This window comes from Erpetoichthys calabaricus, chromosome 12, assembly GCF_900747795.2.
Source record: "Erpetoichthys calabaricus chromosome 12, fErpCal1.3, whole genome shotgun sequence".
Classification (NCBI taxonomy): Eukaryota; Metazoa; Chordata; class Cladistia; order Polypteriformes; family Polypteridae; genus Erpetoichthys; species Erpetoichthys calabaricus.
This window is the reverse complement of record NC_041405.2, coordinates 102,678,644-102,698,414: the sequence shown is the minus strand read 5'-3', so window position 1 is coordinate 102,698,414 and position 19,771 is coordinate 102,678,644. Positions and strand designations below refer to the sequence as shown.

The 19,771-nt window shown below is 35.8% G+C and overlaps 1 protein-coding gene across 3 annotated transcripts in view; it reads right to left on the bottom strand.

Annotated features, from left to right (window-relative positions):
• Positions 1–19,771, bottom strand: part of wu:fb13g09 (ATP-binding cassette sub-family C member 5) — a 141,423-nt gene that overhangs the window by 40,881 nt on the left and 80,771 nt on the right. For 2 of the 3 annotated variants that reach the window (XM_028815935.2, XM_051934350.1), the window contains 7 exons: positions 16,378–16,743; positions 13,411–13,482; positions 9,932–10,056; positions 5,644–5,716; positions 5,061–5,264; positions 3,815–3,940; positions 3,410–3,521 (listed from right to left, as the gene is read on the bottom strand). In XM_028815935.2, coding sequence (XP_028671768.1) covers positions 3,410–3,521; positions 3,815–3,940; positions 5,061–5,264; positions 5,644–5,716; positions 9,932–10,056; positions 13,411–13,482; positions 16,378–16,743 — 1,078 coding nt within the window. Of the gene's footprint in view, positions 1–3,409; positions 3,522–3,814; positions 3,941–5,060; positions 5,265–5,643; positions 5,717–9,931; positions 10,057–13,410; positions 13,483–16,377; positions 16,744–19,771 lie in introns of those variants that run through there. The other variant, XM_051934351.1, reaches the window with a different exon arrangement.

Sequence of the window (19,771 nt, the reverse complement as noted above, 5' to 3'; positions counted from 1 at the left end):
GGCTTATCAAGATTTCCTTTGTTGTCTAATGTTATCACCTGAAGATGTACTACATTACTTTTCTTGGATACATCCTTCTTTCTACAGTAATTCGTGTGGAGGAAGACCAGACGGTGTTGACGGTTGTAGATATTCTTCGGAATATTGTAAGTTGATGCTTTCATGATCACCACCAACTGTTTCAGCATAGTCTATTGATATGCATTTAGCCAATTTGTAGTATAACTGATCGTCAATTTTGCTGTTAATTCATTTGACTTCATCGTTTCTCAGTGCTAGGATTGCCCATGTACTCATTTTTACTGTTGATAACCCTTCGTGATGAAATGTCTCGTCTCGTCGGAGCAAGAACTGTGTCTGTCTAAAGCATTCACACGAATGAGAGGTGAGAGTACTGTGTGTGTGGTTTTCTATGGTTGAGAGGAGGGCCAAAGTCTCAACTCGCGGGACTTGAAAAAAATTTTCCAAAAAGTCTCGTCTAGTTGCAGGATTTTTTTATTATAATATATATATATACACATATATATATACTGTATATATAAACCATAAAATAAAAATTTTGACATTGTGAGGAAGCATTGCTAACCAGTGTGTGAGAACCACTCTGAAATGGTGTAACAAACGTGAAATATTATTTATACTCAAAAATTTTTTGATTTAAAAGGAATTTCTGCTGATTGCCAAAATGTTTTGTAAATGGTTAGCTGACTAATCTTGTTTGGACTGGCATTCAGTCCCCAGTGGATGCCAGTTTAAACACCTGTTGTCATAACAGGATTTGGAGACCTTAAGAGAATATTAAGCCAAATATTCTAGGCACTTAAATTTAATCTTAAAATTAATTTAATCCAACTCAGAGATGTGTGGGTGGCTACAGCCTATCCTGGCAGTATCAGGAGCAAGGCTGGAACAAGTCATGAAAATACCACATTTGGGAGCAATTTTGAGTCACCAATTTTAACTTATCATGCTTGTCTTTGAGATGTGGAAGGAATGCAAGAGTTCCTGGAAGAAAATCTACACAGGCCTGGTGTGTTGGATCAGTGAAGCAGCAGTGCTAATTACCTAACCACTTTGCCACCCTCTGATATGATGAAGCTGATGTTTCACTTTAAAGTTATAAAATAAAGCAGCTATAAAGATCACATTAGTCCACAATGGATCTCTGAACTTTTAGAATTTCTGCCTACTTCCAGGAAATCTTCAAATACAAAACCACCTGCACCAAACTGAGAAAACGCTGTTAACAGTATATCATTTTCATCTTATAATATGTGAAATTTTAAATCCTATAAAGCCTGTCTTCTCTGTTTCCTGAGAACTTTAATCAACTGCAATCTGAATGGACCTTCATCTTTCTGGAGTTCCTTCCTCTGTAGTTTGATCCCATTGTCCATTTATTACATTTAACAAATCATTTAAAGTTAAGCTGAAGGCTGAAGTTGTTTACATCCTCCAACTAAAGCAATGTCTCAATCTTAGTTTAGTATCTTCACTTCTTAGTTCATTCAGCTTTAACAATTGCCTTTCACTCAAGTAAATACTGATATCTATTTTTTGCATTATGTTACTTTTCTGTATATTAGACTTTGGAGCTATAAAGTAGCATTGCTAACCATTATGCTATCACACCATCCATGTTGTGCTACACTACTTTGAGTATCTAAAACAAATCCTAATTGACTGTGTTTGTGAGTTCAGTTCTGAATGAAAGATAAAGCAATCAACAAATGCATTTATAAAATAAAATGTTTTATTATATGTATTAAATGAGTGAATACCCTTAAAAGTATCTCTGCAAGTAACATAAGAGCACACTATGAAAGCCCTCTATATGGCAAAGAGAATAATTGAAGCAAAATAAAAAAAAAATAAATGGGATGCAAATATGAGAAAACACACCTTTTTATTGGTTAGTATCAACAGGAATTGTACCAGAAAAAAATTAAAACAATGGTTTGGCAATTTCTGCTGCTGCTTTCATATGACTTAAAATGTTCTTATTCCAACCCAACATCTATCTTTTCTAAGACACCGTAAGCTTAGTCACCATTCATGCTTTAAAACTCCAAAGTAAAAGCCCAAAAGCTGCTGTAGAAATCAAATACTCGTCCATTTATTTTCAAATCTCTCAATTGATTTATTTTGTGGGAGCTAAAATGCATTCTTCCAGTCAGGACTGATTAAAAGGCAGGAATAAGTTATGAATAGGGTTTACTTGCGCCCTTCAGGCTAACTTGGTGTGCTTGAAATGTAGATATAAGCTAGAGTTGCAGAAGGAAATCCACAAAGACAAAGGAGATCCTGCAGTCTCCACAGGTAAAAAAAAAAAACATAGCTGTGAAGTGGCCTAATACTGCGAGGAAGGAATACTGCCAAGTTCGGCACTTTGTCACACTTAACAAGTTAACCAGCCACTACTTAGCACATGCTTCATATAAAGTGTAGCACACAGGGTCTACTGTATAAAAGGGTGTCAGGGTTTTATTTATAACTCTGACGTATGTCTATAGTGTAGAATAACCTTTACAAAACTAAATGCTAATCTACAGTCACTTACAGTAATACTATTTAATGTACATTTCTAAAAGAGACAGCTGCCACTTACTTAGTAGTATTTCATTTCTAATTTTTTTTCATAGTAGAACCTAGTAAGTTCTTATCATAACACTCACTTTTAAATCAACATGTAGTCAATGTAATTTAAAGCACCTGTGATTAGTTTCTGTCCAGAAATGCACACATTTTGTTGGATTACCATTTTGCACTCTGAATAAGAAATACACTCTTTGAACAAAATGATTGTCATTTGTTGTGTTTGATTCAATGTTTAACAAAAGATACAGAAGAACATCTACCCCATTTGTTGGCAGCAATGTGCATTAAGAAGTGCACATGTAGCATGTATAAACTGTACCATAAGCGTCTTTTTTTTCATCTTCATAAACTGCAAGGTAGTAAAGAAGGCAAAACATGCAATATGACCAGCACAGTTTCTTTATGGTGGCTGTTAGGTTTCTTAGTATTACTGTTATGCCATCCTGTCATAGTTAACACTTAGAGTCACACATAATCCATAATACTGATTGTCAAACACAACCCTATGAACTCTGCTATAGCAAAAGGGCAGGGTTATAGCTAACAGTGTCTTGTAGTCGTGTTAACAGTTAAAACTGGCTAGTCCAGTTCTGGGATTTGATCTTAGTGTCTGATCAAATTCAAACTGGTTTATCTTGAAACGTACAAGGAAGTGAGCATAGGCTCATCTTATTTTCAAAGGAATGATTAAAAGGCTGATTTGTTAGATAAGCTAGCAATATGCTGTTTCAACTCACTTTCACTGTATGAAAACTCATTTACATTGATTTATTTTCATTCAAAATGATTAAGCCATTAATTACATTAGTACCTGCTTGATTATGCTTTAGCAAGATTTTGGTTGACGTCATACTACTTAACACATGGTCATCCACCTTCTTTGTTTTCTGCTTCATGTTTTGCTTGGCTTTCTGGATCAAGTCCTACAACATGATTTCACATGTAAAAAAATGGTTTATCTCCTACTTGCAATAAGACTTAAGTTTAAAAATGTTAACTTTTAATAAAAAAAAAAAAACGTGTTTATAGCTCATATATTGATTTTAGGTTTCTGTTATCTAAAGGCAGTTTCAGAGTGTCATGTTTGAAACATGTGAAGTAATATGTCATTGATCTGTATCTGTATGGAGCTTTAAAGGTTTATTTACGCTTGTGTGTGGCCGTAAAAATTAAAGGTTCTTGTTTTATGGGTTAATTCACAAAAAAAATGTCTTACCTTTTGTTGCATATTATGAAAAAGTGCAGCATATTCCCTTTGATGGCTCATCAGGTCCATGTGATTTCCTTGCTCTGCAATGCAGCCTTCTTTCATGAATATGACTTCATCACAATCCACTAGATACTGCAAAAAAATGTTCTTATCAACAAGATATTCGTGCAAGCATGTCCGCAGCTGGGCGTTTATAGTTATTAACTTAGGGAAAACAAATCTAGCACTCAAGCAGCTGCTTCTATGATATTGAACTAAAATACACTAAACACATCACTTGCACCAAATATAACATTTAGTTTGTTGAATGGCATTACAACAGAAATTAAAAGTTTGGAAGTGTCTAGATATCGAGTCAAATTCACATTTGTTGTCTTATTAGTATAATTATTTCTATGATCTGCCAACAGACATTTGTCAGCTCTCTCCATGGTAGGTTAAGTGCAGCCATCAGTATAAGATATCTATCTTGCCCAACTAACATTTTATATGATCTTTAAATTGTTATTGTTATTTGATGGATAGAATTGTTTAATTTTGTGTTAGTAGTGGTGTACCCTTGACACTTCTGATGGCAAAAAGAAGACCAATTTGATATTAGGTGGGTGTACCCAAATGCTCAGAGAATTGAGTAATAAAGTGGATCAGTTAATTCAATGCCATTTTTATTTGTCTGCCCATTTGTAAGAAGCACTTCTTAATGAGCAGAGTGAAAATGGCAGTGAAGTTATCGGTCTCCTTCAGCATTCAATGTTTTTTGCACCTGCTTCTGCACTTCTTATTGCTTAGGATATAATTAAGGGAGCAAAGGGTAAATTAAAAAGAAATAAAATGATTTTTTTTTTTATTTTTCAAGAAATATTTGAAGGCCAAATAACTAAACAATTAGATCAAATAAAGAAGATTAGGGATAAACACACTGATTGTGGCTTTGGTTGGAATAAAAATCCCCAGGACTGAACATGAAAATGACTAGTGTGGATGCAAAAGAATATGGACTTTTATCTACATACAGATTTCTTAAAAAAGCAGATTTATTGTAAAGGGATATCATTTTACAACAATCAATACAATTAAAACATGCAAACAAAAAATCCACAGGTACAAAAGAAAAACAGATTACAATTACAAAAAAAAGAGAGTTAGATAAGCAAGGGTATATCTATAAGTACATAACACAAACAATAGAAAGAGCTTTGCAAAATGAACTCTTGTGAATATTTCAGTTCGAATACTGAATGCGATTTTCTACCTCAATCTGATGGGTTACAAACAGTACTGTCTTTTCCTTGGTAGCAGCACGGATGACATTGTAAAACAGTTGTGCCCCAACATGAACGTCTACAGCACTGAGGGGATCATCAAGAAGCAACAGACTTTGGCTGCTGTACACTGCTCTAGCCAGGCTGACCCGCTGGCGCTGGCCACCACTGAGGTTTGCTCCACGTTCTCCAACCTGAAAGACATTTTTACATATAAAAAAAAGGATAAAATAAGCAGGCAACTTCATTTGAAATTTAACATTTCAGTTTTTAGATTACCAGTTAAAGAGTGTTGCTTTTAATATTATGTAAGATTATTTGTTAAATTATAACTTAAACAAAAGCTCTACTACATGCAGTTCATGTTAAAATGTAAAAGACCGTTTCAGCCTCCGGAATGAACATCTGAAAAATCTTATGAAACTGTAAAATAGGTTACTAATTCTAGGCAGAAATATGTGTATATAGCAGTTTTGGCCGTATGAAAAAGCAATGATCAATATACATTTTTGTAAAAACAAACTAAAATGAAAAAAAATCAAATGAAAAGGTAGCATATTATTGATTATTTACCTCTGTCATGTCCCCATGGGGTAAGTTATCAATGTCAGGAATCAAACAGCAGCCCTCTAAAACAGCATTATACCTAAAGATGTAGATCATGAGACAAGTTAACATTTCTAAGTGTAAGCAAATTAAACAAACAACATGAAAAATCTCTGGACACGGTAATGTTGGCATACAGCTACATCATTAAGTTTACATTATAGATTTTAAAGACAGAAAATACATTAGATTTAATAACAATTTTATACCTTGTATATAATTACAAGTAATATAAAATAGTATGGTGGCGCAGTGGGTAGTGCTGCTGCCTTGCAGTTGGGAGATCTGGGGACCTGGGTTCGCTTCCCAGGTCCTCCCTGCGTGGAGTTTGCATGTTCTCCCCGTGTCTGCGTGGGTTTCCTCCGGGCACTCCGGTTTCCTCCCACAGTCCAAAGACATGCAGGTTAGGTGGATTGGCGATTCTAAATTGTCCCTAGTGTGTGCTTGGTGAGTGGGTGTGTTTGTGTGTGTCCTGCGGTGGATTGGCACCCTGCCCAGGATTGTTTCATGCCTTGTGCCCTGTGTTGGCTGGGATTGGCTCCAGCAGACCCCCGTGACACTGTGTTCGGATTCAGCGGGTTGGAAAATGGATGGATGGATGGATAAAATAGTATTTTAAAAAAAGTACTTTTAATAAAATTAAAAAGTAAATATTTCTAGTAGTGGTGAGAGAAGCTATTTGCAGTAAAATGTGTGAAACAAATGGTGCTTTGCCACAATTGAAATATGTGCCAGGGTGTGCTCCTTGTCTTATATTTATTTTTCCTTTCTGTTTATTCTTTGTTTATTTTAAGCAATTATTTTTCATGTGATTATTTTATTTATGTTTATTTTGGTACTGTTTATTTATTTTATATTATCTAGATATAATGTGGGCAGCACGGTGGCGCAGTGGGTAGCGCTGCTGCCTTGCAGTTGGGAGACCTGGGGACCTGGGTTTGATTCACGGGTCCTCCCTGCGTGGAGTTTGCATGTTCTCCCCGTGTCTGCGTGGGTTTCCTCCGGGCGCTCTGGTTTCCTTCCACAATCCAAAGACATGCAGGTTAGGTGGATTGGCGATTCTAAATTGGCCCTAGCGTGTGCTTGGTGTGTGGGTGTGTTTGTGTGTGTCCTGCGGTGGGTTGGCACCCTGCCTGGGATTGGTTCCATGTCCTGTGTTGGCTGGGATTGGCTCCAGCAGACCCCCGTGATCCTGTTTGGAATCAGCGGGTTGGAAAATGGATGGATGGATGGATGGATGGATAGATATAATGTGTTCTTCTGTGGTGCTGGTGTTTTGTGGGTGGAGTCTCCCTGACATCACAGTTTCTAGGACCACCCTCATTCTTTATATTGAAGTGAAACAAGATTTGAAGCAATTGTACTGGAATGCCTAAAACAACTCATGTATTTTACGTTTAGTCTTTTGAACTGCAGGAAACAGGTAAAGTATTAAGATTTTAAAAAATCAACTTCAAAATGTTTACATTTACACAGTACAGCAACTTGAATCCTTTGACTATATGTAATCAAAACATCCATATATTTTTTTATTCATCCTGGTTCAAAAAACGTTATGGCAAATTTCATGAGAAAATACATTTAGGCTCACTTTGGCACAGTAAGGAGAGAAGTATCATACTTTAAAATTGTAATAATACTTTTAATAGAACAATAAAACATATTTTTTTCATAAGCTAAAAAGAAGCAAGAATAACAATATATTACAATTTTGTTAAATTATAACATTCAGCAAGTCACTTAAAATTCAAAACCAATATTTACCAGTTATTGTCTGAGTCTTCCAACATTGATAATTTATTGTATTAAATAAATGATCAGCTAAGTCCTATATTATATTAGTTATACTACAAATACTTAATAATAAAGTATTATTAGCTAATCATTTTTCACAAATAAAACATTAACGTGGTGATCAGCACTGCAAGCAATACTGGTGAATTTAAGATCTGTATTTTCAAATAAAGACAGATCAAGGGCAAACACAGGCAGCCAATCTCTTTGTCTGTCCATGCAAGTGCATTGTGTATGTTTAAACATTTTGAAATTACTGCTGGATGCAATATTTCATCAGAACACTACTTTAAAAGGTAAAAAAAACTTTTTGTATAGATTTCTGAGGTAAAAGAATAAGCTTATAGGAAGCAGCACCTTCTCAGATGACAATGACCATATCCACTGGAGAACTTAAAGTTTCAAATTCTTCCATTGACTTTGTGATGGTCATGGTGAGGTTACAACTTCTTTATATTTCTCTTGGTGCAATTACTTTTAAAAAGCATTAACCCTTGTCTTTACCCAAATTTGTTTAACATTTTAAATACTACTTTATTGCTCTGGCACTATTAGCCTACTGTTACATTCCTTTTATTTTATTTTATGTTTTTTTGCAGAATTGTGATGTAGTGGTGACAATCATGGGCAGAGTTTGGCATTTAGGCTGGGGGAGTGGGTAGGCAAACCTTTAAAATAATTGCACTTTTTTTAGAATCACAACTGTACTGCTACATATTTACATCATTTCCTAATTCAAATATTATTAATTGTTTGTACAATTAAGATACATTATAAACTAAATCTTACTTACATTATCACATTTAAAAATTTAAAATGAAGAAAAGTTCATAAATACCATTAGTGTTATTTATATAACACAGACTGTTGTGTGTGTGTGTTTTTTTAGTTTGCCTAATTTACTGTGATTGTGGTAAAATAAGTACAGTACTTTCTTGTTTTATTAACAACTTGTTGCAATGTTCAGTTGCATTCTGGGATTGGGTTAACGCTTTGAAAGATGAAATGCTTTTACTTTTATATTTACTTCATCAAAGAGACATTCTTGTGTCAATGGGTAAATGAGAAGAGAACTCATAAGAAAAGATAGGTGACCAACCAGGCCACCCTGTTTAATGCAAGAGTCCAAACAGATACAAACACTCAGGGGCACAACAACAGAACACAAGCATAATAACTGTCAAGAAAGCCTATGTGGCTCTTCTATGTCTGTGTCTCTGTCAAGCTCATCACTTTCAGGGTCATGCAGAGGGTCTGCTTCTCAACTGACACCACTGCTTCTGGGGATGACGGTACTTATAGAGCTTTACTGGAGCATTATGGACACAGCTCAATTGCCTCCTCTGGCCATTTTCCATAACAGAAATAGAGGCAATATAGTTAGCAACAATGCCCCCTCTCATCCTGGAATGATACTGCAAGCATCAGCAGAACCAGACAGCTGTACCCTCAGATGCCCATGCATGACATTTGTTTATGAAATATTTTGTTACAGTGGTGTGTCTGATGGGTGTTAGAGATTTGACTCAGACTGCAGCACTGCTGTTTGAACAGGCAACACATTAAGGCATTAGCTTTAGGCATGAACATGCAGCTGTGCAGCTGTTTCAATAGCTCAGACTGACTACTGAAAATCTGTTTACTGATTGGAGCAGCTACCTGACATGTAAAAGCGGAAAATACTGACCCCAAAATCTACAAGTCAAAGTGACCTCTCTCAAGCTAAATTTTAAACAGTAAACTAATCTGTAATTGAAGTCAGACAGAATATTCCTTGGTTTATTTTGAGGATAGCTGCTTGGGGTTGGATTAATCTAATTATTGCATGTTGATTATTAATATATTTACATTACTGTGGCTGTGGATTTAAAATAAAAACCTTTGAGGAAAACATAGCCTTTATTGGAGAGTTACTTGAGTAGCATAGTAAATCAGTTGAGGTACCCAGGCCCTCCTTTTCACCAGTTAAATTGTACTCATGATGACAGCCTTACATTTTCAATCGACTTCTACTGAATGTGTGTGGATTCTGGCCTAGTCACTGTATATGGAGTCTGTATGTGATTTTTTTTGTATGTGCACACTTATTTTGAAAGCGTTAGGCAGGTTACGTCAATTGGCAAAGTGCACTAAGCTAAACTTGAATGTGTAATTTGCCCTATGATTGAACTCCCACCTAAGATTGTTCCCTTCTTTACACTCTTTTACTATAAAAACTGGGTTAAGAGAATGGATGGCTTTTTTGTAATGTTTACACAAAATGTTCTGTAGAATTTAAGATAGTGTTCATTGAGAAAACATGCCATGCAGAATAATTTTATGAAGTGAATTATGTTAGTAGGTGAATTTTATTTTTATAATTAGAGTGTAGTAATAAACTAACATTTATGAGTTACAAGTAAAAGCAGTAGTAGTGCAATGAGACCAGATCTACAGGAATAAACACAATTATTCTCATTACCTCTCTTCATTAAAATCTTCTCCAAACAGGATATTCTCTTTTAGAGTTTCATTTAGAATCCATGGCTGCTGGGCTACATAAGATACCCTTTCATTTACTGCAAGTGTTCCTTCAATTAGGGTCATCTAGAAAATTATAGAGAGTTAGCCTAAGATTAGACATGGTAACAAGAAAGACATTTAGACAGGTAAATTGCAAAAGTCTACGGACTGAAATCTTGGCAATCCAGAACCAGAAAACATTGAATGATTTTAAATGTGCTGTACAGAACTTCTTTTATCTTATTGTAGATTATCATTGCAGCACCACTACAGGCAAATGGACAGGGTAGAAAAATGGTTCCCTAATTTCTATACCCACAGACTAAGACAGGAACATAGTGAGTTGAGTTGAGGTAAAGGCTGAATCAATAACCTTGTGATATATTAATGTGACACACTTATCTGCAAAACAAAACAACAAATCATAAACTTGCCCCCTTTGGCTCCAACTAGTACTATCAGAATCACATGTCTGTGCCTGGTTTCTCCACCACCATTATCAGTGTTGATCCATTCCTTCAGCTCTGTGATCTTAAAGTATAAATGTGGTGTTTTTCAAGTCAAAGTTATTTCTTCACAAAATTGCGCTACAAAGTTAAGTGTTTTCTATACATTTTTTAAAATATCTTGCCCTCACTGGTGCTTTACAATAGAGGCTAATGGGGAATGGGGCATTACCAGAAAATAAAAGCTTAAAAACATATAGAATAAATCCAAGACAGCTGTCGAGTATTGATCCACATCTTGCAATTTCACACATATCTCCCTATTATAAAAGAAAATCTTGAGACGAGACTATTGCCAAGAGATTTTTTCAAGTCCCGCGAGACAAGACTATTGCCATGAGATTTTTTCAAGTCCCGCCCTTCTCTCGACCATTTTCAACGCTTTTGTCAGACACAGTTCCTGCGCTCTCAGCTCTTATAAATTTTTAGGATTTTCTCACTTTAAGTTCCCAATAAAAGAAGACTTATTATATCCAAATCTTATTGAAGAATTTCATCCCGAAGGCTAATCAACAGAAGAAATGATTACATGGGCAATCCTAGCACCAAGAAACAATTAAGTCAAACGAATTAACACAAAAATTGTTGATCGGTTACACGGCAAATTGGTATCAATAGACTATACTGAAACAGTTGGTGGTGATGTTGTGGAAGATGAAAACATCAACTTACAAAATCCCATAGAATATCTACAACCATTAATACTGTCCGGTCTTCCACCGGCCGAATTACTGTTGAAAGAAGGATGTATCGTAATGTTATTGTGTAATTCATGTCTGAGTGATGGCCTATGCAATAGGACAAGATTAGCTGCATTCAAAATTGGTCGAAGAATTGTGACATGTAAAATTTTAACAGGCGACAAGAAAGGTAATGTAGTACATTTTCCACGGATAACATTAGACACCAAAGGAGATCTTGATATGCCATTCATATTAAAACATTTACAGTTTCCCGTTAGAATAGCTTTTGCTATGACAATTAACAAATAACAGGGACAAACATTACAAAAAGTCGGTTTATTTATTAGAGAGAAAGAAATGATATTCACTCATGGGCAGTTATACGTTGCGTTGTCACGATGTAAGTCCAAACATGGAATCAAAATTCAATGTGATATTGACAAAAAGTTAATTAAAAAAAACAGTTTTTACTGAAGTTTTACAGTGGGGCGGCACGGTGGCGCAGTGGGTAGCGCTGCTGCCTCACAGTTGGGAGATCTGGGGACCTGGGTTCGCTTCCCGGGTCCTCCCTGTGTGGAGTTTGCATGTTCTCCCCGTGTCTTCGTGGGTCTCCTCTGGGAGCTCCGGTTTCCTCCCACCATCCAAAGACATGCAGGTTAGGTGGATTGGCGATTCTAAATTGGCCCTAGTGTATGCTTGGTGGGTCTATTTGTGTGTGTCCTGCGGTGGGTTGGCACCCTGCCTGGGATTGGTACCTGCCTTGTGCCCTGTGTTGGCTGGGATTGGCTCCAGCAGACCCCCGTGTCCCTGTGTTTGGATTCAGCGGGTTGGAAAATGGATGGATGGATGAAGTTTTACAGTAAAAGTGTACGTTTAAAAAGTATTTGCATGTTAATTTCAAAGCCAAACAGAACAAAAACATAGAAGCAACGAACACCTCTAACACAACATGAAACATAATTTTCTTTCAAACCTATTTTTTACTAAGGTTAATTACTCACTATACTGTAAAATAGTTAGTTCTATTATGCATATGTAACAATTCCCATGAAAATAACAATCTGTTTAAATTGTGCATCTGCTTCCCCATATGTGAGCGGCAGATCTGCGAAGTGGCTAGCGCATAGCTCCCGCCCGTGAAGCGAGCAGGGGACAGAGCCCCATAGTTTTATACATGTTATACTTGAACAAAAAAACACTAATATTATGAGATTCAGCCATTTTAAAAAAAGACTGCTGTAATTGAAATCTCAGCACTTGTCTTCTTCCGCAATAATTTTTCACACACCCAGGGTATGATTTCCTTTTGAAAGATAAAATCCTAGTAAACTTTTCATGCATTATGGTTAGTTTTGTTTTGAATTACTTCTGCATTTATGTGAGAACCAGGAATATGCAATAAAATGATTATTTTCAGATCCTTTTTTTGTTCTCACAAACTTGTTTTTAGGGCTTTTATTTTCCGGTACTGCCCCATGCCCCAGTAGCTCTTGTTATAAACAGCCAGTGAGGGAAAACACTTAACATTAGAACACAGTTTCACATAACAAATGCATATATACCCTGTTTGTGAAGTAATCACTTTGGACTTGGAAAAATATAATTTAAGATCAAATTTAGAATGAAATTGGTGAGATTTGCATGAAATTTTCATGAGAATTCTATACAGCCCCATAAGTTGGTCATGCACTGTTACTTTAACCACCATTACATGTCATTCATAAAATGTCATTTAAGGAGTTGGATTTTAAGGTAACACTTTGGTGGCTGCCTAAATATAACATCAACATATTTCTAACACATGTTTATTTCACATATTCAAAAGTGGAGAGGAACAAGGCTAATGTTATGGAGGACATCAGGCAAGATCTGTAGCACACTCCACTATATCCAGATTATTCCCTGACATTGAAAGGATACTTTTCCCACAGTGGCTTCTTCATGCCAGAACCTGTCATTAAAAATGTTCTCCACATGCTGTCTTTACACTAAGACCTTTGGATAGGATTGAATTGTCCCTCATGGGTCTCACTAGCTAACCAAGGACCCTTTCACAATATTTTATTGATAAAAAGCATGGAAAGTAAAGTGTATTTGACCAGGTGTGTCAAAGAAACATTGTGTTTACCAAAAAGAATCAACTTTTTCTTTTTTTAGAGATGAACGCTATACTGGCTAAGTGTGATTCTGGTAAGTGATGTAGATGAACAGAGACTAGCCAACATTCATTATTAAAGGCTCCTACATACCTGCCCCAGGATTGCAGAAAGTAACGAACTCTTCCCACTTCCAACTGCTCCACAGACTCCAACTAATTTACCCTGAAATTACATGAAATTCCCATTTTATTTATTAACAGAGTGAAGCATAATTTCCATTTTGGGGGGAAAAGGTAATGAGACAGAGATCAAATATACACCTTAGGTATAACACCACAAAATTTTAAATTTGCAGAAATATATTTTATGAAATATGTTAAAGCAACATTAATATTTAAAGCATATAGATTTTTTGAAGTATCTCATTTGTTTTTTTTTTTCCTAGGTTCTTTTCTGATTAACTAGTACTTCATGATGATGGTAGTGTAATGTCAGACTACTTTTGTTCAACATTCACGTTGGTGCAAACATGCACATTGAAAGGAGGGGAAGTGTGATAAACAGTAACAGTTTTATGCTAGGGGGCAAGGTGAGCTCTCTAGTTTTAAATGCTGGAGTGTTGTGTGAAGTGTTAAACTACTGGAGAATTCAAAGTGATGTGTGATTGTTAAGAGTCTGAATTTCAATTAGATTGTTTTGCCATCTGCATTGATTAAGTCTCTTCAATTGTGGATTTTAATAAAATATACAAACTGTATATGAACTTGTCTATCACAGCTTTTCTATACACCTACGGATATGTAATAAAGCTTGCTTATGGTTTTGTCAAATCAGTGCAATAAAGTTGAAGTCTGAACTTTGACATGGCATTCCAAAACCTTGACTGTTTTATCTTTCACTCATTTGCTTATAGATGTGCCAGTGTGCAGTTCCCGTGGCTGCAACACATCTCCAAATTATCACCTCTTCAACCATCACACCTGACAGCAGGATGTTTTTGTGGTGATGTTCTCTCTTTGGTTTTCCAAATACATGACATTGTGCATAATAACCTAATAACTCTATTTACTTCTGGCCTGTTCAAAAGATGTTGTTCCAGAAGTCTTATGGGTCATTTAGATGGGAAGACAGGTTTAAAGTTCTGCTGTTTCAGAAGAGATGGATTTTCTCAATGTTTAAACTCCAAGTTATATTTTGGCATTATAACAAATAAATAAGTAACTTATTAAAATAATTAAACTTAGATATTACATAACTAGTTTTGTCATTATTGCTTTCGTCAACAAGATAGCTTTGTAACTGTTAGGCAGCCTTGTTAGCTTCCTGCACTTAGCAAAGGTATTTGGGTCATTTTATTGTCACATTCTGCACTGCATCTGTCAAGATACACGTGATGAACAAATATGATGTTTGTCCAGTTCTGATCTATATGCTAAATTTAAAGCATGTAATACAAAGCACTTAAAAGTGAAGTATTCAGCAGAATAGCAGGATGTATCCTTTGTGCATTTCAAGAATCTGGCACATATTCCCAGCCAGGTCATTGAGTGCATGGAGTTTGGATATTCTCCCAGAATCTCTTGGATTTTTTGGATACCGGAGTTAGTTTTTTTTTCAATGGCAGCTGTTCTAAAAACTGTATTTCATACAATTACCTACCAAAGAGGTAGGGATCAAACAAGGTTTCATCGATATTGCTAGGCTTCGAAGTACCACCAGCACAACACAATTCAATTCCTCCTATTTTTTTATAGCATTCTTCATTGAGTGCAGGCTCTGGGCGCTGTAACAAGTTCACAGTTAAATACAATTTCCAGGTTTACAAATTACTAATTACAGAATGCATATGCATATTGAACAGATTTATTTTTAAACACAGGAAAACAAAGCAGTTATAAACTGATTAAAATAAATGGAACTTAACAATATCTGTCTATTGACAAAGAAGCAGAACTGTAAGTTAGCTGCTTATATAGCATTTCTGTTTGTTAGTCATTCGTACAAAAATATAAATAATACATTAATCATGAACCATTACTTATCATTCTCTATATCCAGCGATGGCACTTGGTGCCTCAGTTCTAGTTTCAAGATGGTTTCTTGCCCTATTATACTGCCCAGTGGAATGTCCAGGAGTGGGTAAGCGGCTAGTTGGCCTACGTCTCCATAACTGTGACTGTGGATGATGCTGATTAGTGTTGTTGTTTCCCTCTCCTCTAGTTATATATCAACAAAAATATCAATTGACAGGTACAGTTAGGATCCTTTTTGATTTAATCAAATTATATTGGTTTTGTTTACTGTACATAAACTAAACTGTGTCTTTATGTGTGTGCATGTTGTAACTGTATTTTACCTGTGTTAGACTGCTCTGTGCCTACAATCACTAAAAAGAGCTATACAATGTAATGCTACTTTTCGATTCAGGTTTAATTTAAAACACTGCTTTATGCCAGCAATGACTATTGTCAGTCAGCACACAATATATGGTTATACAGTAAGTTGTGGTAGTATGATCCCCCCCCCCCCCCCCCCAAGTTTCCTCATACAGCCCAAAGATGTGCAGTAAGTTAGACTGATAAATTGGTCTGGCATAAATGAACGTGGATGTGTACAGGGGAACCCTCTGCACCTTGTCAAGTGTTACCCTGGTGCTGCTAAAATAGGCTCCATCCCCTTGTGACCATGTGTAGACTACATGGATACAAGTAGGGATCGAATTGATAACAGTAATCTCTAGCAGTTGTCAAAAGAGTATTAAAGGAATTCCAGGGTGTTGTACCGTGTTAGCCATTATGAATGTAGAGAAAAGCCAAGCAAAATGACACTTTTTATTGGCTAACTAAAAAGATTACAATATGCAAGCTTTCGAGGCAACTCAGGCCCCTTCTTCAGGCAAGTACATCTTGCCTGAAGAAGGGGCCTGAGTTGCCTCGAAAGCTTGCATATTGTAATCTTTTTAGTTAGCCAATAAAAGGTGTCAACTTGCCTGAAGAAGGGGCCTGAGTTGCCTCGAAAGCTTGCATATTGTAATCTTTTTAGTTAGCCAATAAAAGGTGTCATTTTGCTTGGCTTTTCTCTAAAGGAATTCCAGAAACATATGCAAATATGTCCTACCTTTTTTAGGCAAAAGCTAACATTATGCAGTGTTGTGTTCAGCAGAAAATAATGCTGCAAGTCGAAGGCTGTTGTAATCAGGGTGTTGTCCATTTCAGTGCTGGCTGCTGTGTTTGGTTTACTTTCCTCATTCATTGCTTCATTTTCTTGACTTGCTTGTATACACAATGCCAGCCTCTGTTTCTTCCGTGACATCTCAATGTCATTGATGTTTTTACACTTCCATTTTTCTTGTACAAATCCCTGGTGTGATTGTCTTTCTGGTAGCAAACCCCAAATCAGTGTTACTTTGTGGAATTCAACAACATTTTCAGCATCTTTCATTTTGCCTTCGATAGCCTGCTGTTCCGGCATCAGCAATAATTTCTGTGCACAAGACAAACAGTGGAAGAGTTAAATCTTGGACATGGGATGTGGTTTTGCTGATATTTTAAGTAGCAAAACATTTACAGTATTTAGAATTTTTTCTTTTATTTGCTGACAATATCAAGACATTAAAAGAGTGTCAGAATGTCCAGTATAATGGTAAATTCAAGGCAAATATTTCCCTTTAGATAGATAGATAGATAGATAGATAGATAGATAGATAGATAGATAGATAGATAGATAGATAGATAGATAGATAGATAGATAGATAGATAGATAGATAGATAGATAGATAGATAGATAGATAGATAGATAGATAGATAGATACTTTATAAATCCCATTAGTATGAATAAAGCCTCCCAAAATTTTATTGTCACTTTTCCAATGTAATTCCATTTGTGGGGATTGTTCACAGTCATTAAGTTACACAGTAGTTTACATCTATTCAACAAAACAACTTCACAGACTCTCAACAATTGTGAAGTTGCACGTAACTAATATAAAGCCATTACTAAGCGCCTTAAGAATAGGAAAGGTGCTATATAAATAAAATGTATTATTATTATTATTATTATTATTCCATGTTGACAAACACATTTTTCCCCTCAAAAAGCTGAAATTGAGCTAATATGGTCTGACTTCCTTGGCTGGGGCAAACTTCACCATTAGGAAAAGTTACACAAATGCAGAGGGCTCCATTAAAAATGCATGAACTTATTTTTATTTATTCTTTCTGAGAATTTTCAAACACACCAAACTTACTGTTCTAGCTATCATTTTCAGTGTCATTCTGCCAGTGCAGCCCCCCTTCAGCTTTAGGCTAAATGGACTGTTCCATGCTACAGCAACCCTACCTCGCAATGCAAATAAAGCCTCAAAGTGTAAACTACACAGTGATGGAAGGAAACTTGCACTGTAACAGTCTGAATTTAATGAACAGAAAACTGAGTTGGTGAAGTGAAGCAGAGAAACAAAAAGAAATGGAAGAAAGCAAAAGGTTTGTTGCCAAGCTTCCAAAGGTAACTTTCTATCTTTAAAGAATGACTGCTTGTGCTAGCTGTTTTAGTGGTTCGTAGTCCCGTTGTGATAAACGCAAAATCCAAGGAAAGGAAACAAAATCACCACATCTTACACTTCTGATGCTAAAGATAATAGTACAAACTGTTATTATCTACATTAATGCTGATTTTGACAAAGCTGACAATCAGCAAAAAGAAGAGATCTAATCTCAGCCCAACATGATACTATTACACTACCAGTGATTCCCAACGTGGGGCATACGCCCCACTGGGGGGCAATTTGATTTTTTAGGGGGGCAATTCGAGAATTTAGGTATGTTAAACAATTTATAAAATGAAAAAACAGAAACTCACTGTTAAAAATGATAGAAAAAAACAAATAATTTTTATTTTTATTTTTTACAGAGACATTTATTTATTTATATAAACATAAAAGGGATGGTGAAGAACCCTGTAATTTATGATTTTACATCCGGCTTGGATTTTTCTACTTAGAAATCGTTTTTCCAATTAAAATAATATGAATTGTAACAATGATTATAAAATTTTGCAATATAACAAAAATATAAAATGATCAAAATATTGAGGCCTACGTGGGGCATGGACAAAAATAGGTTGGGAACCACTGCACTAGACGATGCCTCAGCACTTTGCTTGGTAGTTAGGAGAGGGCCAGTTCATGTCAAAGGTTTTTCCAAAAAATAATGAGGGGCATCTATTTACAGGCACCCACTATTACAGGCATATGAAAAATGTAGAGATTAGCAGATCATGGCCAGTACACAATAACAAAAAATATTGAATAGCTTGGTTTTGTTGCTGGCTATTTGGAAACAGTGATATGAGCAGATGGCTACAATAACTGGAGGAATGTATCAGCCCACTTAACTCTTATAATGTCTTTGGGTGAAAAACTTAATTTTTGTCTTTGAAATCAGTAAAAGTCCCTTAAATTTCACAACACCAAAAGCACCCTAATTTTAAATTGTTCAGAATGAAACTCTGTGACATTTTCTACATTCCCCAAAATTAATGAACAGTAGAAAAATAATAAACATTCCATAATTTGTATACAGTATCATCTAAAAATATTTAGCTTGCTGTGTCTTTTGTGTCATTTTTGACCGACCATTGACTGGATTTTCTTTTGCATTTACGGTAGTTTAATTGTCAACAACCCATAAAAACATCCTACATGTCATTTCCACCTCAGGGTTGAGTGAGAGTGTTTGGTAAAGAGCTCTTATACTTTACAAAAAACAAAAAGGCGTGTCTCAAATGTCACATTTTTGTACAGCTGGTACACATTTTGAAAACTGCCAAATCATTCAGGTCAAGTTTAACTCACCATATTTCCATACGATATAAAAGCTTAATTTCTCCTTAGGACAAATAAAGTACTATCTATCTGTCTTTTAGTAGATTTTACTCTTTGTTTAGGGCACTGATTGTTTACATCTCATAAAAACTTTCAAAATATCATCTGTTCCGAAACATAGGATTATTACTACTAAAGGTTAAGATGACCAATCAATATAAAATAGGTTTGCACCAACAGAGCCTGAGACGCACTATCACTGTATTATATAAAAAAAACTTGGGACGAGACGAGACCTGTTCAGAGAGACGAGACGTGACCTTCTCAGAAAGACACTTTCACGTCCCATGAAACGAGACTTTGTGCCATGAGATTTAACCATGCCCGGGGCCAGAAAAAGACAAAGAGTAGATGACAAAGTAGAATGTCATAAACAATTCAAAAATGTTGATGCGATACAAATGCAGAGCAGGTTAGAGATAAAAAATTTGAAAGTCTCAGAATAATGATAGTAAAGAACACATTAGCGCAAATAAATGGAAAATATTACTTGGCGAAATAACGGAACAGCGAAAAGAGATTGAATAATGTTTGAGGATATCTGGGGGAGAAGAGAGACAAGGCAGTGAGACAAAAGGACAGCTGCTGTACAGGCTTTTAAATATTCAAAGTGCCACACAAGATGCAGGT